The sequence below is a fragment of the Harpia harpyja genome, chromosome 7 (assembly GCF_026419915.1).
Source record: "Harpia harpyja isolate bHarHar1 chromosome 7, bHarHar1 primary haplotype, whole genome shotgun sequence".
NCBI classification, from domain to species: domain Eukaryota; kingdom Metazoa; phylum Chordata; class Aves; order Accipitriformes; family Accipitridae; genus Harpia; species Harpia harpyja.
The window spans coordinates 34,209,589-34,236,986 of NC_068946.1; the positions used below are offsets into that span (position 1 = coordinate 34,209,589).

A 27,398-nucleotide genomic window follows, 5' to 3' on the forward strand; every position below is an offset into this window, starting at 1 on the left:
GAGTCTTTTAAAAGTTGTTATTATTAATAAGCATAATAGATTTGGATACTACAGTAGAGGAATGACATATCATACAGTCAAGATATCCTAGCCAGAAGGATTAAAATTTCTAAAAAGAATTTAATAGAAAATAAAAAAAACCCCCACAGGATGTTTTAAACATTTGGAAAACATCACACTTTTTCTCCACATCATATCAGGCAGTAGCAGAGAACTGTCAATCTACAAACTGCAGTTTTGAAAGCTGGACCTGAAACCCATTAGGACCATGAAACATGGTTAATAAATTTCAATGATCCTTATTCAGATTAAGTCCTCTTGATTACAGGCCAAGACAAATCAGTTCTAAAGGCTGAACTGCAAGAAAAGATAGCATAATTTATTCTTTTGAGGGAGGAGAGGCAGGATATTTAAGAACTAACCTCAAGTCTGAGAAGTAATGGATAGTAGAACAGAGTCAAGGAACTATATAAAGGTACTTGCTTCCTACAGATTTGTATGTTTCTTACACTAGTAGAAATGCTTTTGGAGTCCATACGAAGTCTTGGCTGTTTCCCCAACTGTGAGGTATTTTCCTGAAATCATGAACCTGAAAACTGGGGGTTTGAAAAAGAATATGCTCAAGGCCCTTAGAGGCTTAAGTAGAATGGGTCTGGCAGTTTATGGGAGCAGGATCCACTTTTAAAGACAGGGTGAAGAGCCGATACTCAGGAAGCCTGCCAGCCACACCACAGAACCAGTCTTGTAACCTGCTTACACGGCATTAAACCAAAGAGCACACAGGCCCTACACAGTACAATAGGATCCAAGCAGAACAGCCCGAGGAAGATCAAGTTAGGAGAAATTTGAGAGATGCAATATTTATATTGCTTAGATTTATGTATTAACTTGCTATTCAGGTATCTATTAAGTCTTGAAGCAAAACAGAAGGGAAAAAGAAAATCAACACAATTGAAGTGATACTATATCTGAGAATCTACATTGTTTATTACAGCAGTAAGTGCCCCCAAACCTAAAGTACAACATTTAAAAATCTACAACACAAAAATAGAAAATATTCAAAATGCACAGAAACACAAGTCACCTTTAATGTGATTAAAACGTCACATGAGATTTTTTGCAGTTAAGTGGCAATTAAGTATGTGCTTTACAACACTGTATAGAAATTTGCAAGTTTCCTGTACAGGCAGGATCCTCAGGCTTGTGCAAGTCGTTCTAGGACTCTTCGGTAATCTGAAACAAGTTGTTGGAAGCTCTCTTCTAACTGTTCATGTTGCATGTTTAGGTCTATTTGGTTCAACTGATTTGTCAGCTCTTCTGGTCTTAGACACCTTCTCATCTTGGCAAGTTCTCGCTGCTTTTTCTAAGCAATCAAACAAAAAATAGTTTGAACACAACCAATAATCAACAAGACTATGGTATTTCATTAAATTTATTCAATTTCAGTATCTAGTTCTTTAAGATGTCCCTAATTCTAAGAAAAACAGTAACAGTGTTTGATTGGGACATCTTTTCTGTTAAAGCCTCATAGTTTCTGTATTACCAATGAACCAGTGAAGTGAAAAACCGTTTCAAAGTTTTTCCTTAACCAAACAGGTTAGGTCTAATGGTACTTCTACTACTGAAGACGTATGGCATGAAAAACTGGACTGTAGAAAACTGACCAGGATATTTACTTCTATGCTGACATTAATCACACTGGTGTCCCATTATGTGGCTGTTCAGACAACGAATTTCCCCATAGTTGACCATAAAAAATTAATTTTAAGCCTCCTGTACACAGAAGAGCATTTCACAAATTGTTACAAATTATTCAGAAGCTACCAGAGATTAACAGTAACAACACTGAAATGCAGTAAGATTATTTACAAGCATAAACATTTGTACAGCAAGAAGACGAGGAGTTCCCCTTGCTGTGTCACATAAGTGATATTTTTACCTATTTTTTAAATACAGAAGTATTTTGAGGTGTTTTTCCTTTCCCCAGCTATACTTTTATACAGCTGATATCTATTTCTGAACTGCTCAGTTTTAGTTACTTTCCATTCTTCAGTCCTCCCTCGCTTTCTAAGAGCCAAATGTCTGTCATTCAACATTTCATAAAAGAAAAGAAATATATGCACTATGTATGCCTGGCATCTTATCAATAAATCTTCGCAATGCCTATGAAATCATAGAGTTTGTTAAAACAACAAAATTTTCCCAAACTATTCTACTTCTACTATCAGTCTCAAAACCAAAGCCCTTCTGTACTCTATTTAATTTTACACTTATCTCAAAGGAAAATTTGTTTTCTTTCTATGATTGATGCTGAGGGTCGGGAGGAAGGAGTGGAGACCACAGTTAACTGTAAATAGGTAAGATCAGAAAAACTTATAATCTCCCACAGATGAGCAAAGTTCAGTTCAGAAAAGGAGGCTCTGTATCAGAGTCCTGATGAGGCCTCCAGGCACATTTCTGGCCAATAATCAAGAAACATTTCCTTGTAGAAAGGATGTCAAAAGCAGCATTGCTGTTCAAATTTTAGATTCATGTTAGCTCCACCTAGTCAAAATGAATAAGATACTCAAAACATGTGAGAAGTTCCCAAATGAAAATAGAGATGAGTACCTTCTGAGCAAGCTTCCATCAGTAGAAAAACTAAAGCCTCCTTATTCTAGAATTAATTCAAAGTCTGCTTAATTAACAGAAATATCTGTTAAGATTATAAATATTAGCTCTGAAAAAAAGGTGTCAGCTTTTAAATGCCTGTAACATCTGATACTGTAGCATTAGGCCATCTCCAAGTTCCAGATTCCAGGTAAAAAGCAAACTTCCTCTGCATGTTTCAGATAACCAGTTGTTTCAATATCTGTTTCCCTCCAAATATACTACCAGCATGCCCAGGTACACAAGATTCTGAAACCTGCAATCAGTGACCTTTTACCTGGGCAGTTTCAAGAGGATTCTTTGGGAGCAAGTTATTGGGCTGGGCAGAAAAGTATATTCTGTTCAAGTAGCAAACCCAAACAAAGTATTAGGATTAAGAAAAGCAGCACAGCAGTGGTGTTTACTTTGAGAAGGGATGACATGAAGAACAAAGACATGATCAAGAAGACATGTCTACCAGCAGAGTCCACTAATGAGCATAAAAAGCAGAGTTCTTCAGAAATGGAGAAGCCACAGTGAAATTGAAATTTCACAAGCTACTCACCCTTTGAACTACCTTAGAGTGATGCTCTGTTCACTAAGATATCAGATCTTTTATTTCCTGTATTAGTAGTACTTATACCGAGAGCAACATAGTTGGCTGTATCTGTCATTCCAATCTAGTGGTGCTATATACATAAAAGTCTCAGTATTTTTAGCAACAGCCTCCTTGCTAATGTGAAGACTTCAAGGGGAATAGATATATTACAGGTTTTTTCATCTGGGGTTTCTGCATACAGTTTTGTTTCTGCTACTGTTAGCCAGGAAATAGCTGTCAGATGCAATACCATTTTTACTAAATTAAGGTAGTGGCAATTTAGAATTATTCTACATCTGTACAGCACTGTTCAAATGAAGCTATCAAGTTCTTTATATAAAAAAATTATACCAGCATTAGAGTACACAATAATATTTCTGATTCTTTATTAAAATTTGCTTCTCCCCCCCTCCAAATTAGTGTGTGTATATATATATTAAAGATTAGTTTAATTGCAGTTATGAAAAGTTTTTGAAAACAGCACCATGACAATTTATTGGAAATATTGTTTAAAACAAGTATGTAAGCAAGCTGTTTACTAGGTAGAACTACCATGAACAAGATGGCTGTATTTCAGAACCTGAAACAAAATCACAGAAAGGATGTTGGCTGCTTTAAGGATTCTTTTGAATCCTCATTGAAATAACTGAAAAATTAAAAATGCAATATTCTGAAGTAGCAATATTGCATATCTAGCAATACAAAATCCATTCGTTATTAATGCATTTATTGCATGCAAAGACTGAAGTGGAAACAACTGCTAGAAGCACTAGAATTGAAGCTGCTTATAGAATTTTGGATTTCCCTCATAGGACTTCAGTGCTGAGTGAAAGAACTGAAACCATGTAACAGTCCTGTTAGTTGAAAAATCACAGCCTTGTTTGTCGTGGACACTGAGTGAAATTTAGCAAATGAGAAAAGACACTCATGAAAGAACAGAAAGTGTTTTGATTAATGTCCTACCACTCAGCATGACATAGTGTTATCTCCAGACCAAGTATTTAGTACAGCGCTAGGTTCTCATTTCTGCTAACAGCCCCCTTAAGTCCCACATGAATACAATCAAAGTTTTGCTATTTTGGTGTAACAGGGTAAGTGTTGCTTTAGGAAGGCTTGCAAGCTAATCAAGGTACTTCTCATACTTCGTGAAACTTTTCCAACAGGGTTTTGGTTTGCTTAGCAAGTACTTAATTGAAGAGAGTAGGTAACATGCTAGTTATAGCAATAAATCTATGTTTATCTGTGGTCTTTTGACTCTAAATACAAAGACTGATGCCATTAGCAACTAGCATATATATATACTTAAAAAAAAATCTGTAACTCAAAGGGTCAGTTTATGCAACACTGACCAACTATATTGAAGATCCTGAGAAGCATACTTGATAGGAACTAAGAAAATTACTTTGTACTAAGTTTAGTACTTGCTTGCACTTTACTGCTGAAATTATTTTATATTCCACCTGCACAGAGTTCTATGTTGGCATGGCTCGATTACTTCTAGCAAGCTGTTTTGTTAAGACCTAGCTAACAAGTAGAACAGGAACCTAAACTATACCTAATCTGCAGTGTAAACTTATTACAGCATTTACCTTTCTTCAGATTTTTGGCTTGTCTTTTCAAGATATTTTTAATGTTTTCCAGAAATTGATTTTTTTCCCCCTTAAGCCTACCTGGGCATAATGCCACTTGTAGCTAGATAGCATAAGCTCAGTAGTAACTTCCTGCTGGAACTGGGCAGGAAACAGTCAGGAGCCAAACACAGGATCTTCAGCACTGCTATGTGTGAATGTTCTCTGCATCTGTATATGTGTCAGTTGAACACTGCATAACTAATAGTAGTTGATTGGCAACATAATTGGCATCAACTACATTTATGGAAATGAAAGTAAAATCAAGTATAATTAGCCTTGAAATAAGTATTAAATGATACTTAAGTCATATACACCTTATAGGGCCCAATCAGTCTTCTTTTAACGTCCAAACGATAGCTTCTGGACTGTTCTGCATCACCCATATCTGTTGCACGCAATCGGAGAATTTCATAAACTCGTCTTGTGTGTTGCTAATGAACAGAAAGGAAAATAAAAACCATGTCTGAATAAAGAGGTCACTCAACAGAACTCGAAGTGGAGAAATACTGAAAGATTAGAATAGTTCCTCAGCTTATCGGAAGACAGTCAGAGGCATGGACAAAGCCTCTGCCAAACCTATCCTCTTATCTGGTGGGTTAAATGAATAAACATTCTTGTTTTTCCTTCAAACCCATTTTCTTCCACACAGCCAGTGTCTGATCTCTCAGTGTTGCACCAGCTGTAGAGGTGCTACAAGGACCTGCTGTAAACAGGCAGCAGAAAGTCCAGAAGCCAGAGTCCAAAAATACTTCAAAGAACTGAAGGATTGGAACTAGAGTGACAATAAGCAGTATTTTGCTGAACAGTATCTACTTTGCTAATTTTAATAATCTCCATATACCTTTTGCCCTTCACAAGGCCCCCTGGAAGTTCTAAATATGAGAATGAAACAACTATATTTAAAGTTTTCTATTTACTAGGGAAGAAAATGAAAGAATTAGTAAATGGAAAAACTGAAGTGCTTTTGGAACCAGGATCAGCTAGTATCACATCTGGGAAGAAAAAAAAAATCATGTTGCTACTGTATTACTATTAACTGTTACATCTGTATGAAAACAGAATTTAAGACCAAGTATTCTTTTGCTCAGCAGCAGAACAAAAATAAGATGGTGTTTGTTTGCTACACTAGCACATGTTTAGATACTGTTAAAAAAACCAAACCCAACTTATTTACCCTTTCAGGTTTAATATACTAGACACAGAAGGCTGCAGATAGTTTCCTTATACAAGCTATACCATTTTCATGAACACATTTGAATATGGCTTCACACCCCCCATCCCTCAAGCCTCAAAGTTTTCATTAACCCACATTCAAATACATTTTTAATTAAGCAACTCTGCCTTTTCACTACCATACTCACTAATGAGTTTAATCACTTACTGAGGAGACTACCAGTACATTTAATTGTTCAATTTAACTGTTTAGTTCTCTAAGTGTTTAGAGCTGCCTTAGTAGCAGTTGTTTGCTACTTTAGTGTTCTGCATTCCCAAAACAACACTTGTTATTTGTATAAATATACCTGAAAGAAATGGAAACCATGTCAAATTCTATTACGTGAACAGAATTAGTACGTAAAAAAAAAAAAAAAAAAAAAAAAGGATTTCTCTAAAACCACAAGCTAGGTATCTCCCCTCCAGATACATCCTAAAAATCTGTTGAAATAAGCCAGAGTGTGTAAATTCCAAGTCTCCACCTTTATGTTTAAATTGTTATTCTGCTAGTTTGATACGAATATATCCAACTACAACTGTTCTGATTTAATACCTTATTTATTTTCAGTTTTTGTTGAGCTTCCATCACCATTTCTTGATTGAAACCTTGCATTAACTTTCCTGGAGAAAAGCAAAGCAAATCTTGACAAAGCTTTACAAGAACAAAGTCTCTTAGCTTCACATAGTTTTCAGATGGATCTTCAGCTAGAAAGAATAAAAAAGCAGCATGTAGTTAATATCAGCATTATTTGTTTCCTCATCTCTGGTATGTAATTACAAAGAACTATTGAAAACAAAAGCAGATACAGTATTCATCAGTATATAAACAACTGTGCTTAATCCTAAGTACGGCTATCAAAGTTTTAGATGTTTGACAGTAGACATTAAAGAGCTTGCAGAAAGCAAAACTTCTAATATTTTGTACATGCAGTACTGTACAGTATTATATAGGCATTTCTAAGAGACTGACTATACATGTTTGATCCAATTTAACTCCTTGGAAAAAGAAAATTACGTATAAAGCCTTTTTCTTCTATGTTCCATCTATTCTGTATTTGACAGAGTGGTAGAACTACTAGAACACAAACTAGTTATGTGGAAAAAGACTGGTGAAACCATCCTACTGTATACAACTAAACTAGCCAAAGATATATATTGACCACAAGTTATAGTCTTTGTTAGCAAGGAAGATAGGGAAAGGTACAAGGACCCAAAGGACAAGCTTATCCAAAATTAAAAGGCTGGAAGGGACCTAAGCAAATGTTGATCACAATTTCAAGTTACTTCCATTTTGCTTAAAATGGTAGCCTAACTATCAAAACTGTTGCTTTAGAAAAAACACCAAAGTTGAGAACTAGCTTCAGTGAACATTAACATGGTCCCACATGCAACTTTGTTCCCACTTAATGAACTATGCAGAAGGAAAATGCTTACAATGTTGTAAATATATTTCTTTCTTCCTTACTTAATTGTTCAGACAGGCTTACTACAAATAAGTAGCAGGGTCACGTTCCCCCCCCCCCCCCTCATTTTCTCCACGGACTAGCATTGTGGAATTTATTGCTACACAACTTACATCCCAGCTGTGTTTTTCTTTAGTTTTGAGGACCACTGTAAATAGTTGAAATTTGCAGTTTAAGGATAATCAAAAGCTAATAAGCTACCAAGAAGGAGGACTGGGATAGACGTTCTTGCTGTGTGTATGCAGCACTGCACAACTGACAATTTATTTTTTGGGTTGGAGAATGCTTATGATGATTGTATCAGTTTAAGTGTTTTGTGCATGAGCGGCCTAATCTTGTGTGGCAAGTCTTATAGCACTTATTCTGCAGAAGAGATTAGAGAAGCTGTACTGAAGTTAACTGATTCCACTTCCTTTTGCTCAGGTTAATTAAAAGAAGACGAGGCAGTTTCTGTACAGTAAGCACTATCAGCTTGTGTTAGGATGACAAGTTATAAGTAGAACAAAATATTTGTTGTAAATGTGAAACTCCAAAGTAAATTTTTTTTTTTTTTTAAAGCATTAGCTCTTTCAAAGAGATTAGGTAGATCTTAATTTCCTCTTTTCAGAGAGGTTAAAGGCTTTGCTTCACAATTTTAGATGCTACATAACTAAATATCCTGGCCATATCAACATTGTCCAGCCTGATCTTCCCCTCAAAAAGAACAATAAATAATTTCGTAAGAGCCTTAATTTCCATAACTTGAGTGCCATGTAGAATATTGCAAGCTTTCTCCTGCTTTATTCCATAAAGAAATTAAAACCTATTTTAGTGCACATTTACTGTTTGCTACAACCCTGCATTTAAGGCACTGAGCCATGAACATGTCATATGATTTATGCAGTACCATGTTAAGACTTTGTTTATCCTCAGCTACAAAAGCTATGTAAAGCTTTGTACAACTAAAAGGAAAAAGTAAATGCACGTGATTTCCTGTTGCATAAATGAAGTTATACTTCCTTAGGTTCCTATGAACTGGATTAAAATTATGAAGTGGATTACTTCATGTTAGGATTATCCTGCAGCAATGCATTATGAAAGCAAGAGTTCTGTTGTATTTTAATTAGAATGGGGGAGTTATTTCTAACTAAGATGAGGTCTGAGACAGCACCTAGAATTGAATGGGCAAGTCATGTGTTCAAACTGCATTTCTTCCTATATTGGACTTCAAACCACAGGACAGATGTCATGTTTGTAGCCATTTTTTATGCACATACACCCTTTTCCCCCGCTGCCATTTCCTCAAGAATTTTTTATTTTTAGGTATTTGTGCACACACCTCTAATATCATGGGTGCTTTCAGCCAGCAATACATGCTCCTGGAGCACAAATTCTCTACAGATTTTTACTGTCTGTAAAATTTTGGCTTGCACACCAGTATTAATACGCCATTTTAGTTTGGTGTGTTGTCCCCCCCGCCAATTTTGAGTTTTGGCTAATAGGAGTAAGCTGAACAAGGAATTTGACAAAGCTTGATCTCTTGGCAAACTCAGCTGTGTAACTCACAATAAAACGGCTAATTAACTGGTAATCCGTTCACACTAGGGATTGAATTTTCCTGGTGTGCTGTTCTCCAAGTAAAGGATTTAAGGAGCTACATTATATACAGTTCTTCTGTAAACCAGAGTACTATTAATCCTGAACTGAGTTGAAGCTGAATCTTCAAAAGGCCATTTAATTCTGACAAATGAACATGAAAGTTAGTTTGCAGGCTGACAACCTGTGAATGCTACAAATTACTTATTAAACAGGTGAACCAAGTTAAAAATTTAACACAAACCTGTTATATCAAGTACCATAGGAGAAGACATATAGTATCTATGAACTGTTTCAAGCAGCTGAGCACCATGGCCTTCTCCTTGGAATGGTGGCAAGATCAGCATCTGGCTACAGACAAAGGAATGTATTTTCAGTTCAATTGCATGCATTTGCAAACTTTATAATGTAAAGGCTTAAAAAATGAAATGGTATTTCATTTTAGACTGAAGTACGTGTAGCACTCTTCATGTTAAAATATAATTTTTAACAGAGTCTTAAAATTGCTAAATATTCAAAACTTGTTTGAGATTCCCTCTGCTTCAAGAAGGGAACAATGAAATAAATCAGTGCATAGCCAGCTAATAATGGGGATTTTTTTAAACAAATCAACACCATTATAAACAAGTATTGGGAACTTCAGCAGTTCCCTCTTCTGAAATAAAAGGCAAGGCACGAGTTACGCCGCCAATTACCTTACACGTGGCCGGGTTTTGTCTGGGTACACATAGTAATTATAGACTGTCATGTAGCCTACGGTCGCAAAGAGCGTAGCTCCATCCTTATTATACTTCTCAAATCTGCAGATAAAACAGAAAGCCAAGCAGGTCAATTACAGTCGCGCTCCCATGCAGTGTCCATTTTCTTTTCCATTCTCCAACTGAATTTTCAGTGTCAGCAAGCTACTCTGTGAGGGCCCAATGGGTACACCTGCTATGTTCTGAATGTACAATTCACTTAATTGGTGTGCAGCAACTTGTATAAATCAGGCCTCTTTACAGCACTTCAGTGCACTTGCCTATTATAAAGATGAATAGGTGGCAAGTAAAAGAAAACACAGGCAAAGCTCATTTTACTGTTTAAGCCTACATTCAGGGCTCTAACGGACAACAGCATTTAATTCAGCTCTATTCTCAAGCTTTCCCAAAGCATAATGGAGGAAAACTCAAGGCTCATAAACAATGGTTCTTCTTTCCTGGGAAAAATATCATTATACTGCTCCAATAATTGGCCAGCCACAATTAAAATGCAGGCTTTGTGGAGGTAATAAGGTCCACTGTTGCTTTAGAACTGTACTTACACTAGAAAGTAGTTCCATCTTTCATCATCTACATCAATAAAGCTAGCAGTTTCAATAAACCACATCAAGAACGTCTGAAGCCTTTCATGATATTCTCGAAAGCCTGGACATGTCATGTCGGCCTAGGGAAAAAGCCAGGAGAAGTCAGGTGAAACCTATCACAGATGTAAGAGGAAAAAAAAAATATGCAAAACCTAATTAAATTCTCCGATATAAAAAAGTGTATTTATAATTATTAATAAACTGGTAAAGTGACCGTATTTATATATTATAGTTGAAACATTACTGAAAGTATATCATTGCAAAATAAAACTTAATTTGGTTGCTCAAAAGCAGTTTAACTTATTTTTCATACCTTGTATATCTGGTATGTTATATCTTCACCAGCCTCCTCATTATGGACAGAATATGTGTGTAGCAGCATTCCAAAGGGCCTGAAGTTGACCTCCTTCTCCAGAAGAGACACAAAGTCATCTGTGTTTGTGCAAAAACCAGGAGGAATGATTTCTCTAATTTTACTTTCGACATCATCTGCCTGGAGATTACAAAAGGGGGCAGGATCAGTGGAAGATTAGAAAAAGACAGCATTGATGTCACTATTGTGCTATAAGAAATGAATATAAGAGACATGCTATGTTCTAACAGTAATTAAAAAAAAAAGGGAATAAAAAAAAAAAAAGAAGCAGCAAAAGCAAGCATTCCTGTTGTTCAGTAGTGACCTTCCAGAAAGTAAAGGAGCTGCACTGATGACATCTAGAAAGGTCACAATCCAGCCACTGTAAGCATCAAAAAGGTTGTAGTTACAGCATAAGTTCATGAACACTTTTATGTTTCAAAATTGTTACATTTGTTCAAGTAAAACCTAAGAGTGCTGATAGCTATTCTGAAAGCGCAGCATATTCAGAAGCTAAGAATTTCCAGCCAGCAATTCTCCAAGACTGTGCTACACAGCCTTGTGGAACTCAGGTTCCCAATCAGCAGCTTGTAAGAGGTATTAGGCAGTGCAGAACTAGGTGGAGGAAAAGGGACAAAGACCAAAAATGGTAGCTCCCAAACAGGAAAGTGACAGCTAGCATACTCTTGCATTCTTACGTCTCCCTGCTCGAAATGCCTGCCTATAGGATCAGCTGCAAAACACATTACAAACTCAGAGACAACATCCCACATTCTAATCAAAGAACATTTTGAAAACAAAGTTTGACATAAAATAATAAAAATATAATTTAAGGATACTGTCAGCAAATCTGACCTATAGTCTAACATACTGGGGAAGATGAAATATTCTGACACCAAAATTAAATTGAGACATTAAAATTACTCTTTTCAGATAACCAAAGTGAAAGTTAAAGACTATCAGCTGAGCAGACTTCATAATCCTTTTCAGACCCCAAAAAGACCACTTGATTGAATACATTTACTACTTCTTTTTAACCATGAATATTTGATGAAGTTTCACAATAACGTATTACTGCTTCTCACCAGGCAATAAAACTTAATGAATTGGTCTCAACTTAACAAAACCGTACTCCTCAATACAACCCCTAAAAGCCTGACATTACATTCAACAAAATGAGCTTACATTCAATTCAAACTTTCCTCTGGACAATGAATCCAGGTTTTTACTTAATGGAGTTTGCCGTGAGTTCAGCTGTAATGTTTGTATTGTATCTATTTCCACAAGGACTGACACAAGAACACTTTGTGTTAACTTACTAAGCAGCTCTTTCACACCGTTTACATGCATGATGGGTATTAGTTCAAAACCAAGACCCTTGCTACTTAGCATTTAAAACAGGGAAATTAAGATGCTTAGAACAAAATACACTACAAAAGGCTAATACAACATGCTACTAATTCCTGTTCTTTCAACCATAGTCCCTTAAGTAGAAGCAATGCACCTGCAAATGAATAGCACTTTATCATTCAGTTACATTTTCAGTGTAGAGAAAGATGGATGTAGTTCAGCACAAACAAGTTTTATTCTTAATGGTTTGGTACTACCAACATTTATATTTATATTTGTAGAGAGCACTATTAAGCAGTTAAAATATAGCTCTACAATACTTGGTGTAAGAACCCAGTTAAAAGGCATACAATCTTTAAATCCATTTCATTCTCAAAACAAAGGAGATGAATTTACTGGAACCTTTGCTATTCTTCTTAAAGCAATATTAGTTAAACATATTTTCTTTACACTTACTGATTTAACTGCATTACACAAAATCAGCCATTTTTTTCAGAATCAGTGAATTACATAAAGTATTTGTATGGAACACATTTTAGAAATGCTTTTTTTTTTTTTTAAAATGGCAAGTGCATCATTTACACAGACCTCAGGTCTGCACTGCTGACAAAGCTGTAGGAAACCACAACTAAGAATCTGTAGTGACTTTCATTTTATGCATCTGAAAAAAGAATGTAAAAATAATCTAGAAGTAAAACAATACTTCCAAGCATCAGTTCAATAACTCAGAGTATGTGAAAGATATCTAAAAAGGGTGAATATGCAGTATGAAGTATTATATAAATAATGTTTAAGTGATTTTGCTCCCCTCACATTTCCAAGTTTCTTCATTAGTAGTAAGAAGGAAGACAAACTTTCACCTGCTGAAGGCATGTAAGATAATGCACCCATCACTGGCTGCCACCACAGAAAAATCTTGGTTTACATAAAATAGACTTAAGTAATGAGAACAGAGGCTTAGCAGATAAAGCAGTAGATAATACTTCTTAGTTCTATGAGACTACAACACATTTTCACCTACTGCCTCCTTAAATTTCTCTCCCCTTGAAATGGGGTCTGACATAATTTAAGAAACTATATTCTTCAGTTACTTTTATCATTAACAAGATCTCCCTTTCTTACAGAGGAAGTCCCAGAATCCTCAGTTTGAGTGGTGGCATAAGTTTAAGGGATCCAATTTGCTGTTAGTAAGTCCTGGAATACTGGAATCTTGAAACATCAATGGCATACAAATAATTGGTTTCATTAATACCTGTACTTTTTAATGGAAACATCCATTACTTAGTAGGCACTTCCCAAACAGTCCTCTCTGAGGTGCTCATAATCCAAGGAGTTACCAGAATTTGTTTACTGCCTTTCCCTTGTGTATTTTTTGATATTGGTGAGAGGCTAATTTCTTTTATCAGAGCAAGGCACGCATATCTTACCAATTGGCATGGATGCACACGATGATGCACAGGTTTCTGTTCGGAAAAACAATCCCAGTTGACTACTGCAGCAGTGTTAAACATAGGCAAAGCCACTTACAATGAAGCGTGCAAAAACCTGAATGAAGCCAACCTGGAGTTGTTGAGTTTATGCTTCATGGAAGTACTGCCTGTCATGTATTACCTTCATAATCAGAATCATGTGAGGCGACGATGGGGAATTTGGTATAGGCTTGTAACTAAACTTGATTTGTAGCAGGACTACTTAAGTGCACAGTGTCTCTTTGTACATTGCATTTGACTCTGGATAGTTTTAGTACAAGAATAATATTTATATTAACAGGCAGTTATGACATTTGTATACCACAAAGATGCTGTTTCAAAGTGACTTAATTTAAAATAATTAAAAAACATATTTGAAAGCTGAATTTCTCTAACAATTATATGTATTAATTCCAGTGGGGAGCAATGGAGTGATCAGTAGTATTACTAAAAAAAAAAAAAAAAAGCCCAATATTAAAATTACACTTTTTCATTAACTTTTGTGTAAAGCAAATGTATTAGACCAGCTGCAAAGCAAGATAAATACATTTATAGTAAAGACTGTTTCAGAGGCTAGTGAAATAGTTTCCCCCACCCCATCATAAAATGCAGATGAAAAGGAAGATACTTGAACAGCTGCAAATCTCAAAGCAGCAAGCAATTCGGAGGTCAATGCTATTAATATTTACACTAGAACAAAGCAGCCTCTCTTCAGATATTTGAAAGAATCAACTCCACCCAAGGGATAAATTCTGTCTATTTTCACTAAATGAAGGGCCAACTTCTGTTCAAAACACAATCATACTTTGCTGAGCCTTCCCCACTAACATAGTTTAGATCCATCTTTAGGGAGATGATATTAAGATGCATAAATATGACTGCAGTTCTGGCTCTTCACATTTCAGGATCTTATCTTTTACCTCATGTTTGAGAAGATCTTGGAGAAAAAAAAAAATAGTAGTATTGGGACAAATATTTGTCAGTCCCTAGCAGAGGTTGTAGCAGCTGCTTTAGCAATGATGGAACCAAACTTAATATCACAGAATAAAACTACCTGCTGTTGAAAGGGCTTGTGTGGGTATTTAGATACAAAATCCTAATCTGTGAATAACTTTGCAGAGCATTAAAACTAACTTTACACTTGTAACCAGTTATGTTAAAGGCAGAAACTGCTGTCCTTGCCTAAACACCATCTATTCACAGTGCAAAGATTATGTCACGTATGACAGATAGTCCATATCTTAGTATGATTATCCTGAATAAACTGAGATCAGCAACCAAACAGTTAACTTAGAAAAAGTAAATGTTAATATGCATTTAAATTAACACCCTGCTGTAATGACAGTTTATGTTTTAATCTCTGCAAATACATTCATACCTTAAGGTGGTTAAACTAATGGCAAATACAAATGCAGAACAAGATTGATGACCACCGTATCTTTTTTCCTACTTAGGTTTAGGTATAGCCATATAGGCAGCCTATTTGGATGTACAGTGCTAATAATACCAAGGGAAGCACAGGGTAAGCTACCACATTCTTCCAATTCAAAGTCTGTAAATACTCTGGAAAGTATATAGAAGCCTCGCTCAAAAAGATCCTCTTTTTTGTCCCCATCTCAATCCCTTAAGCAATTGGAGGAATAATTCAGTACAGGAAACAGGGCTTGAAAGAAGCAAGGATTCTGAACAATCAAAAAAGTTGCAGAGTGTGCTTAGGGCAAGACAGACCTTGTTTACCTTGCTCATACCTCCAGAAAAGTGGCTTTGCCATTTGTACAGAAAATAGATAGACTGTGAGTATAAGTGTGCTATAGTGTGGATTCCTGTTGTGACATGATTTTGAAATTATATTGGTGAAAGGTTGGACTGTTTGATTTTATTAGGATAACTACTTTGACAACAAGCTTGCCTTTTTTCCTTATTACAAAAAACCTTCTAAAGATTGAAGAGCATGACCTTTCACTCCTAAGATATGTTGCCCTAGCCTCAAAAGTATTTCAGACATGTCCAGGCACTTAGCCTGCTGAACTAAGTATATTCTAACACAACTTCAGAACAAGGAAGGGCAAATCTTTAAAATTCACTTAACAAAGCCATTCCAATGTTTTTTCCTTTAAAATAGGCCTTCCCTTGAAAATATTTAAACAAACTCCAATGAATTTGAAATTAGGAACTTAAAATACAGCTTGATGACTATAAAGATGTTTACTTTAAAAAAAAAAAAAAGCTTTTCTCAGGCAGAGTAATGTGAAGTCAGTGCAAATATATAGCCGTTTCACACTACAGAGTATTATGAAGATTCATCAATAACCATATCAATAGCTCTCTTGGAAAGAAACCAACTCAGTTTTTTCTTCCTTATAACTAAGTAAAACTTGGATGATAATAAGTTTTCTTAATGCATCAGAGACCACTCTGAAAAACTGAGTTTTTCTAAATAACCGTACAGGTACTTATACAAGTATTTAACAGTTAAAAACATTGTTAAGAAGGTATTTTATTCCTATTTCTAAGTTCCATATACCTTTCTTCAATTGGCTGAAAGACTGATTAGCTTAGCTTTTGTGGGTTAGCTCAACAATATTCTGAGAGCATATAGGCAAAAGGATGGGAGAAAAAAAAAAAAAGCTTTTCTATAAGCTTGAAAAACCTGTAGGCAAAAAGATAAAATAGTAAAAAAACCCCTCAAAACCCAAAACCAAACAAGACATCCTGCAGGTAATTATATTATTGTGTTCCTTGAAGTAAGATATAAAGCACATGATACACAAACAGAAGTTTCTAATCTCACTTCTGCTTCACTTGTTCTCCACACCTGCCATTTAAAGAGACACAGTCAAGTATCCTACCTCATGGAGTGTTTACAGAAGCCTCCTTTTCCTTCTTACTGAATTCTCTTCAATATAAAAACCACCAATGCTAGTCCTCCTCCTGGAGACAGTTAACATGAAAATACAGACTTGCTAAGTTGCTGTGGTTTTTTGCAGAACTGGGTTTGGTATTAGCACAGCATGTACTGTTTGACACAATTTTGATGGTACTGCAGTCAAAGGAGGAACAATGTGAAAATGCATAGATGAAGTTCAAAGCTTTTTTCAGCTTAGCAACAAAGGAATCTTTGTTTATTTGCTTTTAATGTAAATCATGTTTGGGTGGGCTATTACTAAACCTAAAATTCTTGTCCATATCCCAACTAAACCTTCTCAATAACATTTTAAGTGCAGGTCTGGTTCTGTCTTTACCTCCACACAGTCAAACTTTTCATTAACTTTAGACGTATATTCGATGCGGAAGAGCGTTGACAGGTTACCAGCGATATAGTACAAGAGGATCTTCAGTCCCTTGTAGCCAAAAGCAACTTCACTGAGGAAAGAGAAAAGAACAATCAGGAACTCTATACACAGCGAAACATTCACATCACAGTGCTTTAATTTAATACACTTTGAAGTTCACATCATCTTTCCCAGTGAGGTATACTAAGCTTCCTAACAGAAAAAGGGAATCAAACTGGATGTGCGCTATGTAGACAGAGCTAATGCCTTACACTTATTTCCACTAGTTATTTTGCTCCTCTAGTGGAGAAAGAGAACATGTTCCTGAACTCAGTAAGGCAGTGTCTGTGTCCCTACCGTGACAGCTCAAGAAAAAAATACCTGAAACAGCTAATACTGCATTTATGTTTTTCAGTATCTTAAACTCATTGTTTATTTATATTAATTGACCAATAACATTTATTAAAACTTATTTTGCAGTATAGTATAATATTTTGGAACACACTGCTGCAATTTATACTGTATAAAACAAATAGTAACCCGTCATAGGAATAAGTGTGGTTTTGGTGGACAGTTTCTATATAGTTATCCAACATAACTAGAACTGAGTAAATGCAAAAAAAAAAAAGTATGGAATAGAAAAGCCTTTTTTACACTTTGAAAATACGAGTTGCCTGAACATAAACACTATACTGTTACGAAGTATAGAGAACTTCTTTTCAGGCAAAAAAATTGAACTGCAGAAAATGGTAATGTTCACAAAGAAACATGTTCTTTTTTGTTATTTTAATGCATAGTTAATTTTTTTTTTTTACTGAGATTTTTCTTTTATGGTAGCACACTTATACTTTAAATTTTAAAGTATAAGTGCCAGAACAAGAATTTGCTTGTTAGTTATACTGACAGATTGGAGAGTTCTCCGATTACTAAAAGTATATTATTGTCAGTGATAGCTGCAGTAGATGTGTAATAGTGTTAACTAATTTTATTACAATTAATATAGTTAGTTCATCCTACCTGGAGTATTTAGAATGCTTTTTAAAGGAATTGGAAATTAAGAAACCTAACTACTTTAAGAAGTCCACAAATATGTGTATGTGGATTTTCCTTAGTGTTTTTTTTGTTTGTTTGTTTTAAACTATGGCCAGATTGTTGAATGTCACTCTACTGAAAATATTAAATGACACTTTAGCACTAGGAACAGAGTGGCTAACTTCCCCACAATATTAATGAAAGTCAGCATACTTAAAACCAGAAACAATACTGTTCTATAGTTTCTGTATCCTCTGCACGTCTAACTGGTTAGAAGTGTACATATTAGAGAAAATAAAACCCTGAATTTGGTACACTTAACATTCAATGATGTAGAACAGCCAACAATGTGAGTTTAAGTTAATATTTGACTTCTATGTTTCATTCACTAAAAACTCCATGTAATAGTAAAAAATAAATTGATATACTGTTGCTAGATATTGGGTTTTGTGGTACATGTTACTGTGTAAGTTATTAGCAAGAATTGGTAATTCTTTCTTAGTCTTAGAAAAATGCCATGAACACAATACCCACTTAAACAAGTAATTCTGACTACAAAACCAGGTATTTCATTCTCTGCTAACTGACCTTAAAAATAGCATATAAAATCACTACAGGCTCAAACTCTATGAGCTAGGCACCAAGGCCACTGTTTAACTATACAGTCGTAAAACTGAAGTACTGCTGTGTCATTTGAAATAGCTTGGTATAGCAGGATCTCTTGTTTTCTAACAATTTGGAAGCAACTTTCCCCTTCCAGACCTGTTAATTTGACTCTGGATGCTTTAACTTACTCGTCTCCAAACACTTGATGGCTATACTCTGGATTAAATGTTGTGTTGTCATCCTCCAAATCCTCAGGAAAGCGAACTGAGAAGAAAAAAAACCCAAAAAATAGAGAGCATGACCAAGTCATCAGCTTCAGTTTGCTTATCCACAGATGCCCTGCTAGATGTTCCTGCATTCTTCCACTACAGTCAGACACTTCAATTATGAACCTATCTACGTTAGGCTGGCACACAAATGACATAAAGACATCTTGTGCAATTTAGATGCATGTTATTTGACCTGAGATCAAATAATTAAGCAGAATAAAACTGAGAAATTGACACAGATGTATACATGTATATATTTCATATACATATCTCCTGAATGTTACTGCCTTTAACTTCATCTTGAACACTGAGGACACTGCCCAGCTGGATACTCCCACAGTAAGCCAGATTGATCCTGTAATCAATGTTGCCTTCTCATTCTGCCATTCTTCTCCTACATACTTCACTGTAGGGGGTATTCATGGAGTAATGAATGGAAACTTATGTTCATATCAAATTTTTGGAGAATCAGCATAGATACATACAAAAGAGCTGCACCAATACTTTACTGGTATTGGTACCAATATTACCAAAATAAGCAGTGATTTTTTTTTTTTCCTGATTCTCTACTTTTCCTCAAAGCCTAGTATTAAACAAGGTCTTTTTTGGTAATGTTAAAACATTCGCTACAATGGCATCTACTCAAACTCAGTAACTTACCAAATGAGCACTTTATTCATGCTTATGGAGTTACAGCAGTTGCTCCACAGCAATTGTGACAAGAGTTCTTCCATCATAAAATATATGATTTATGATTAATAAATGAAATTAGAGAGTAAAGTAGGATTTTCTAGAATTTTAGAAGACTGTGAAACTTGATTTCCAAACATCCTCTGTGTATTTGCAATTTAAAAAATTACCTACAATTGGAAGGGATGTAACTCTTAACTTAGGCATTAAAGTGATAGTTCAGCCACATTAACAAGGCACAAATAGCTCAAGACAACAGGTGCACATTTTTAATGTTGAATGAGTTAATATTGCATTAGCATGCAATGTTGTAGGAGTTAATGCTGCTATTAAGGCTTTTTTTTTAAAGCTTGTGGAATATTGAACTACAGCTTCATTGCTGCTTTACTCCATTAAAAGCAGAGATGAAGAAAGAAGTTTTTTCTGATAATGTTAGAAAGTAATTATTCAAAGAGAAAAATGCAAATGAGTGTCCTAGTGACAAGATAAAAGTTTGGTCCTCTCAAAAGCAAAAGAGAATGGTTGCTCTTCTCTTGTCAGGTTTAATTCAAAGAGCAACAGATTTGAGGCAAAGTAGCAGTGTTAAAAAAAAACAACAACAAAAAAGAAACCAAACAAAACCCAAAGAGCAATTCTGAACTGTCACCATGGAAGAAGTTAGGACCCTGAAGAGGATAATTTATGACTGCTTTTATATGCATGTGGGAAATACATGCCTTTTTTTTTTTTTTTAAATGGTACTACTTTGTAGCTTCTCATCTTTTCTCTTAATATAATTTGTATGTGGAACATCTACACTCTCTGAAAGAATGGGTACCTTAATTAAAAACCCTCTAGCAGTCTCTCTGAAACCTGATATAGTAGCTCCTTGGATTTCTAGACAAAATTCACTCAGTTGTCATTATCTCTCATTCTTTCCTTTGTTATTAGAAAGGTAGAAAAGTAAAATATTAGATCTAGTCATAAAACCATTATTTGAAATAATGTTTAAGAGGAAGAGAAATACTTCACAATTACGGTGGCTTAAAAACTTAAGTATTTTGGTTATAATGATGTTTTGGCTCACAAGCTGAAGGTGACCATTGAAAATGCTACTAAACTATAAGGAACAGATTGCTAGTAGTAGTTCTGAAAAAGTGATTAACAGGTTCATTACTTTTATTTTCTTAATAAATTATGGTACTTGTACTGCTAAAGGGAACAAATTGCTGAAGGGCTGGAAATACTGGAAATTAGACAGGTATGCCTTATTCTTCAAGTTATTACTGCTGAACTTAAGTTTGAGATATAAGCAAGTCCACCAAGAGTTCAGTAATTCTGTCTGCATACTAGCAAATTAGCTATGGAGAGCAATAAACAGTTTGAGAGATTGACATTTTTTCTATTCATATTTTAAACAATTTTCATCAAAAATATCTTGTGTAATCCAGATGTTGGGGGGGGGGGGGGAGGCAGCAAAAACCCCAACCCAACAACACTTCTCAGCCTTCTTTCTTGCTTTTATTTTTTTTCCCATCAAAGACAGAGGAAAGGGAAAGATGTTAAAAAATATAAACCCAGATATTTGTAACCCTAAAGAAATGAGTTCTCTTGCTATGGTCACCATGAAGAAGACATACTTAGGACTGCACCACAGCATAGGGATTAGAGAAGAAAAGGGAAACTAAAAGAACATAATGCTTACTTCAAGAAAATAAGACAAGATGTAACTCCAATGCCCTCTGGTAAAATGCTAATAAATTGCTGATGACAATGGTACGCAGAGACAGGACTTAATTTCTACAGCTGTACTTCAATTGTAGTAGTCTCAGCAAAACTAGACTATGTATTCCCATTCTTGTGTTTGTATACTTATATTAATAAGTACATATTAAAACCTGGGTGTATTTAAGTATAAGGAAGTTTCTTAAGAAGGTACTAAAATATTCCAGTATCAAGTGCACAATATTTTAAAAAAGTGACAATACCTAGTTTCAGCTGAATTGCTTCATTTGTATTACACTTGTATTCAGCCAGCTTCTTCTCCATAGCAGTAAGTCCTGAAGAAAAAGATTTTTTTTTTTTTTAAAGAGACTTATGATGTGTACAATCTATGTGTCACTATTATTCAAGGAACATATTCAGAAAAAGCTTCTCAAAACCAGAAAACACACACAACACAAACCCACAAGAAGTACTGAACAAGTAGGTTAAAAAAGCTACAATATGCTACAATGTGTACAAGGAATATAGAGATTTATCTCAAATGCTTTTCTGCAACTAGAAAACAGACCATAAGTATCTCTCTCTTAGTTTCTGAGAATGAAGGGCATTATAATAAAAATATTTAAATGTTTTAAGTTATTACCAATAAAACATATTTGAAAGCTCTAAGTAAAAATTAAGAATTCAGTCTAACAGATGTTTCTTTTAAAGAACATGTTAGGTAACATCTTCAAGGTATTTCAAGTGTTTGCATTAAGTGATTTTCATAAACAAGTGTTCACGAACTACAGTGGCATGTATACCATACCACCAGCAATTATCTAGTTACCACTTCTCTTCCAGAGCAGATGTGGAAGGAAATAACAAATTGCATCTAGTCTGTTTTTCAAAGCACAATCCAGCACAGAAGACACGTTTCACTTATCGTGGTATTTTTCAGCTGGTTTACAAATCCAGCCCCCCCTTCATTTCAGAAGTCTCATCAGAAAGTTCTTCCTCTAACTTCGAATAGTAAACTTTAAGTAAAAACAAGTCTGGGTTTTTGATTCCCTCCCCACTCCCACTAGACTAGTGGGCACGGAGGTACACTCCGGTTTACCACTACCAAGCGCGGGGACCGTGAGCCCGAGGATGCCTGCCTGCCTGCCCCGCAGCAGCATGACCATAGCAACAGGGGGGCGGAAAGTTAGCCGCGCTCCCCACCCAGACACCCGATTCCCCCGGTCGCCCGAGCTCACTGCGGTCAGCCCTCACCGGCTGGTTCCGCCACGGCCGCCCCGAGCTCACGCTCCGCTTCCTCGCCCCATGTCCCGGCCACAGCGCTCCCAGAGCGCGGGCGGCACCGGGACCCTGCCAGGGCCCGCATGAGCCCGCCAGAGGGGGGACAGAGTCGACTGCCCCCGGCACCCCACTCCCCCTCAGGGAAAGGCGCCGGCAAGCGCCCAGACCTGTTCCCCCAAGCGGACAAGCCGCCACCGCCCCCCTCCGCGGTCAGGGTGGCAGGGCGGGCCCTGCCAGCCCTCAGAACGCAGGCGGGCGGCGCAGGGCAGCCCAGGCCCGAGGACTTACCCGCCATTTCCAAAGAGCGGCGGCGGCCGAGTCACCCGGGCAGAACGAATCAACCCGCGCGCCCACTCACCGGAAATGAGCGCACACACATACACTTCCGCTTCCGCCCGCCGAAACGCAGCGAGGAGCCAATCGCTGCACTGTGCGAGGCGCGTAGCCCGCGCGCATGCCCAGTGCCGTCCCGGCGGGAGCCTTTAAGAAGCGAGGCCGCGCCATTGCTCGTTTGCATAGCCCCACCCCCAGGTAGCCGCCGCCGCCGCCGGGAGCCCGGGCTGACTGGGCCTGGCCGGCGCACATGCGCAGTGCTGTCTGCCGCGGCCTCGCACCTGCGGCGGGCCGGGTGGCGGGCAGGGCCTCCGCTGCCGGTTCCGTTTCAGCCGGGAGCGCGCCTCCCCCTCTGAGGGCTCCGGGCTAAACCGAGGGCTAACCCGCTGTGAAGAGGCCTAAAATACAGCGTCCGCCCTTCCCGCTTTGGAGCGGGCAGAGCAACCTCTTTTACTTCCACTCTTTCTTCACGTACAGACCTCGTACGGGCTCAGTGCCCGTTACACTTCAACTGGAGGGAAAAACTAGAGCTTTATCATCAGTAAAAAAGGAAGCCATAGGCTGAACCACTTGTTACAGCCACTGCTGGACGGACCGTGGAGGTTTCTGCAATTTTCTTCTAAGGGTCTGTGTCCTGATGCACGCTATTACTCTGCAACAAGCACATACAGGGAACTTGCCAAACAAAGCGGTTTAGCGGTCAAATGCTTACCAAACAGGCAGATTTCTGGCAAAACTATTTCTGCTGTCAGCTGGCACGTACAAGTTATCTTCAGGAAGTTTTTGTTGACCCATAGCTGAAAAAAGTTCTGCTTTCTAGAGGAAATGAGTTATTTTAAACCTAGGAGAGGTGAGTCATTGTTTCTTGACTACCATTATAAACTCCCAACTACTATACTGTAGTTTTAAATCTCACTGTATTATCTGAGGTATAACAGAAACTGCCCTTTTTATGTTTTCCAGTCACGTGTAATTACAGAGATCTCGTTGGGCCCTTGAAACAGTACAGCAAGACAAAACATGCATTATTATTTAAGTCAGGTTTTATAAGCACTTACTGCGATTGAACTGTCCAAACAAAGTATAAATTTCTCCTTTCTTAAGGCTGTGGCCTGCATGTTTTTCATTTTGAGGTATAAAGCAAGTCAGCGTGCTCTGCTGCTAACCTATTACAAGAGCCTGTTGGAAGCTACTGAATTCCAGCCAGAATTGATTACTTTGTGCCTCTGTTTCTTTGTTTGAAATACGGGGCTACTGCCACTTTGCAGCCATGCTGCCAGCGTACCGGTCTATGAACAGTTTCAGCACTCTGTATCAACAGGTATAGCTTCGCTGACCCTCAAGGGAACGGCTGCGTCTGTTACGCCAGAAACGAGTTTCAGCAGCATTTTAAAAAGTTCAGTTTCGCGCTATGGAGGCGCTACCAGCAGCCCCCCGGCAAGGACTCGCGACCGCGCTCCTGGTGCCTTTGCTGGGGCAGGCGACAGGCCGTCCAAACCGCGCAGATGCGGGCAGCCAACACCGCCCGCGGTGGGTCCGTGTGGCTGCTAACGCAGGGGGCGAGGGCGCCCGCCGAGGGCACGCGGGGCAGGAGGCAGAGGCAGGGCCAGTACCGCTGGCCGCCGCTCCGCTCCCCTCGACCCCGGAGACCTGCGGCGGGCGCTGCGGCCGCTGAGGAAAACACACCGAGGGGAGCGGGCCGCGCCGGGCGGGGCAGGGCAGGGCGCTCATTACCACAGCGCTGCGCTGAGGCGGCGGCTGTTGCGGCGGCGCGGCGGGTGGGTAGCGGCGGGCGGCTCCTCCTCCTTCTCGCCGGGCGCAGCATGGCGGTCAAGGTGACTCTCCCCCTCCGTCGCTTGTCGCAGGAGGAGACGGGCGGACTCCTCGCCTGCCCGCGCGGGGCGGCCGGGAGAGGGGGGAGGCGGGCGGCGGGAGGAGGCAGCCGCTGCCGCGGGAGCCCCGCGGGGGGCCAGGCGAAGCTGCCGGCGGCCCCGGGGACGGGGCAGCGCGGCCTGCCCTGCCTCCGCCTCCTGAGGCGAAGCGGCGAGGCTGCGGGGGCGCGGGCCGAGGGCCCTGCGGGCGCGGGGGCGCCGCGGGGGCGGGGGGGGCCGTTACCCGGCGCGCGCGGGCGTTAACGGCTGGGCCCGCCGGGCGGGAACGGCTGGCGTCGCGTGGGGCCGGGGCGCCGCGCCTCTTCCAGGCAGCCCGAGTCTGACAGCTGTCACCGGCACTGGAGCCCTGTAGAGCCCCGCAGCAAGCGCAAGGGGGTCATGTTTGGGGTTCGCCCTGTCGGGTAGATAAGGGAGCTGGTATTGCTGCCCTTATCGGCACACGCAGCGGTTTTTACCGACGCTCTGTCGGTAGCCCGGCTAGCAAAGTATTAACGTGCTTGTGTTCACAGGTGCAATCAACCAAAAGAGCGGATCCTGCTGAACTACGAAATATTTTTTTGCAGGTAAAAAGATCTGTCTAATGTTGTTAGATTGACAGACTTCTATTTTTTGCCCTTTCAGCAGCTTGCCACGGTATCATACGCGTGTCGCGCTTGTGGGACGCTTAAAAGTTCACTTTGCGGGCACAGTGTGTTGAAAGGGCTGTCGGGCACTGAGGAGAAACTGCTCCTGACACAAATCGTGATTAACCATTTCCAAATGATAATCTTAAATAATTTTCTGAGGTCTTTTCTGATTTCCTATAAAGCAAATAATTAAAACCATGACTAAGTACTGTTATTTTTTAAATACAGTTTTGCAAGATTCCAAAAAAAATTCTTTTTCCATGGCTGTATGTTTTGTCCTTGGGGTTTATATGTATTCCTCTTACACATGGATGGACAACTGGCAATGTTTTTAGAACTTAAAAGTTAATTTCTTAAGACTGATGTATTTCATAATATTATCCCTTGCAGGGCCTTAGGATTAACACATACAAATAACAGCATGAAGCTTTTTCCACTCCCCTTAGTTACAGTGAAGCACGATCTGAAAGGAAAATCCAGTCAATCCTAAAACTTTGATGATAAGGTTTGAATCAGGCAGATGAAATAAGAACAACTATGTTTCAGGTCATAGTTGGGCCACTGATATTTCCAAAATCACTAAAATACCTTTTCTCTTTTCCCTTTATGTTGAGTATTACACAGTATAGTTAAGAAACTTTCCTCTATGAAGAAGGAAAGAATATAAAATTAAGTATTAGAGCTAATTCTGTAAATAATAAAATCTATTATTTAATCTTTGACATGTATCTTTTGGTCCTACTGTCTTATCTAACAGTTTCCACATATAATGGACAGAGAGACCTTTTTGCCTGAGCGAGAGAAGTTACATTCCAACCATAATTTTGGTGGATTTTTGCTTTTGCATACTGGATTACACTGGTAACATTTCTAGAGTGCTAAAACTTAGAACACTGGAATCAAACCGTGAAAGCCCAGCATTTAGTTTCTAGTAAAAAAATCCTCCATTGTAGGTTCATTTATTGTTGACATGACATTTAGCTTTTGTAGATGAGGAATACAGTAGAGTATGTTAATAAAATAAGTAATGTGAAAATATGATTTTTTAAAATATATATTAATACAATATAAAAATGTGTGGTTCTAGAACATCACACAGCTCTTTTCCAACTTTTCGGAAGATACTTTTGCATGTTTGATTGCAAAAAAGTGAAATGTGGTGTCAAAATACTCTATTCAGCTCGGAAATGTGGACTTTTTATGATGCTTGACTTCCAGTCAGTAGCAGTGCTTGCTTCTGGAAAGAAGTAATTGTTTGAAGTCCTTGATTTTGGTCCTACAAGGAAAAGTGGAGAGGAAGAACATTGTACAACTGGATCTTGTAATTGTCTCTCTGACAATACATGTTTTATTGACCTAAAAAGCAGACAGTCCGGTTTTAAAACAGCTTTTTGGTCTTCTTCATGTCTATCTTGTAATCTTCAAAGCAACATGCAAATTAAGTTGTGGATTGTTTTGTGCTCTGAGGAATGAAAAATACGAAAGCTCTTCTGTCTCCTCTTGAGTATCTGAGATTTGCAGTAAAAAAAGAGAAACAACACAGACATCTCTGGCATAGAAAGAGAGTTTATATTTCTTTTGGATTATATTTGATTATAATTGAGTTTGAAATTGTTTTTTTTGTTTGATAGGTAGCAAGCAGACTTAGTTGCAAACTTGAAAAAAATCAAAAGAGAAAACCTGCTCTTTCTAAGACTAAGTTGTAGAGAGTCTTGTTATGAAATATTGCTAGTGTTGCACACGTCAGTTCAGACGTGTTGTGCTCTTTGCTGAGAGTGCTAGCCTGTTCTGTGAGCTTCAGCTAAAGGTCGTGCATTCCTTCCTAAATTTGGCTTCCCTTGGAAATGGGCGGAAGGGAAGATGTGCACCCTAGGCCTCTTCGTCATCCACCTTATCATAGAGAGGGTACTTAAATTTCCTTCTGTTCATGCATATCCTCTATAATGTGATATGTGCCCTCTGTCCATCCAGTTTAAGTTGTACTTAATGGATGCTTGATATATACCTTTCTCTCAGAACTTCTGAAGCTTGCTATATATTTCGTATTTTAAACTGTTAAAAATCTTAAGTTTG

General features: G+C 38.2%; 2 protein-coding genes across 4 annotated transcripts in view; one reads left to right on the plus strand and one right to left on the minus strand.

Annotated features, from left to right (window-relative positions):
- Positions 1-967: 967 nt before the first annotated feature.
- On the minus strand, positions 968-24,562 carry HAT1 (histone acetyltransferase 1). 3 transcript variants are annotated; one of them, XM_052791877.1, is made up of 11 exons: positions 24,542-24,561; positions 21,457-21,528; positions 18,719-18,794; positions 16,863-16,983; positions 10,763-10,942; positions 10,408-10,529; positions 9,803-9,907; positions 9,352-9,458; positions 6,623-6,774; positions 5,172-5,288; positions 968-1,363 (listed from the first exon to the last, which is right to left on the minus strand). In XM_052791877.1, the coding sequence occupies exons 2-11, from the start codon at positions 21,515-21,517 to the stop codon at positions 1,196-1,198; spliced, it is 1,209 nt and encodes a 402-aa protein (XP_052647837.1). In that variant the 5' UTR covers positions 21,518-21,528; positions 24,542-24,561; the 3' UTR covers positions 968-1,195. The 3 variants fall into 3 exon arrangements, with proteins under 3 accessions (XP_052647837.1, XP_052647838.1, XP_052647839.1); XM_052791878.1 differs by lacking the exon at positions 24,542-24,561 and adding an exon at positions 22,763-22,884; XM_052791879.1 differs by lacking the exon at positions 5,172-5,288 and having other exon boundaries at positions 24,542-24,562.
- Positions 24,530-27,398, plus strand: part of SLC25A12 (solute carrier family 25 member 12) — a 52,208-nt gene continuing 49,339 nt past the window's right edge. The window contains exons 1-2 of the mRNA XM_052791876.1: positions 24,530-24,642; positions 25,209-25,262. Coding sequence (XP_052647836.1) covers positions 24,631-24,642; positions 25,209-25,262 — 66 coding nt within the window. The 5' untranslated portion in view covers positions 24,530-24,630. The remainder of the gene's footprint in view (positions 24,643-25,208; positions 25,263-27,398) is intronic.

Excerpts from the sequence above, each read along its gene's own strand:
- HAT1 (XM_052791878.1), bottom strand. Across the intron at positions 9,908-10,407 it reads AGATGGAACTACTTTCTAGT|ATTTGAGAAGTATAATAAGG; the intron begins GTAAGTACAGTT and ends TTTTATCTGCAG. Across the intron at positions 9,459-9,802 it reads AAAACCCGGCCACGTGTAAG|CCAGATGCTGATCTTGCCAC; the intron begins GTAATTGGCGGC and ends CTTTGTCTGTAG.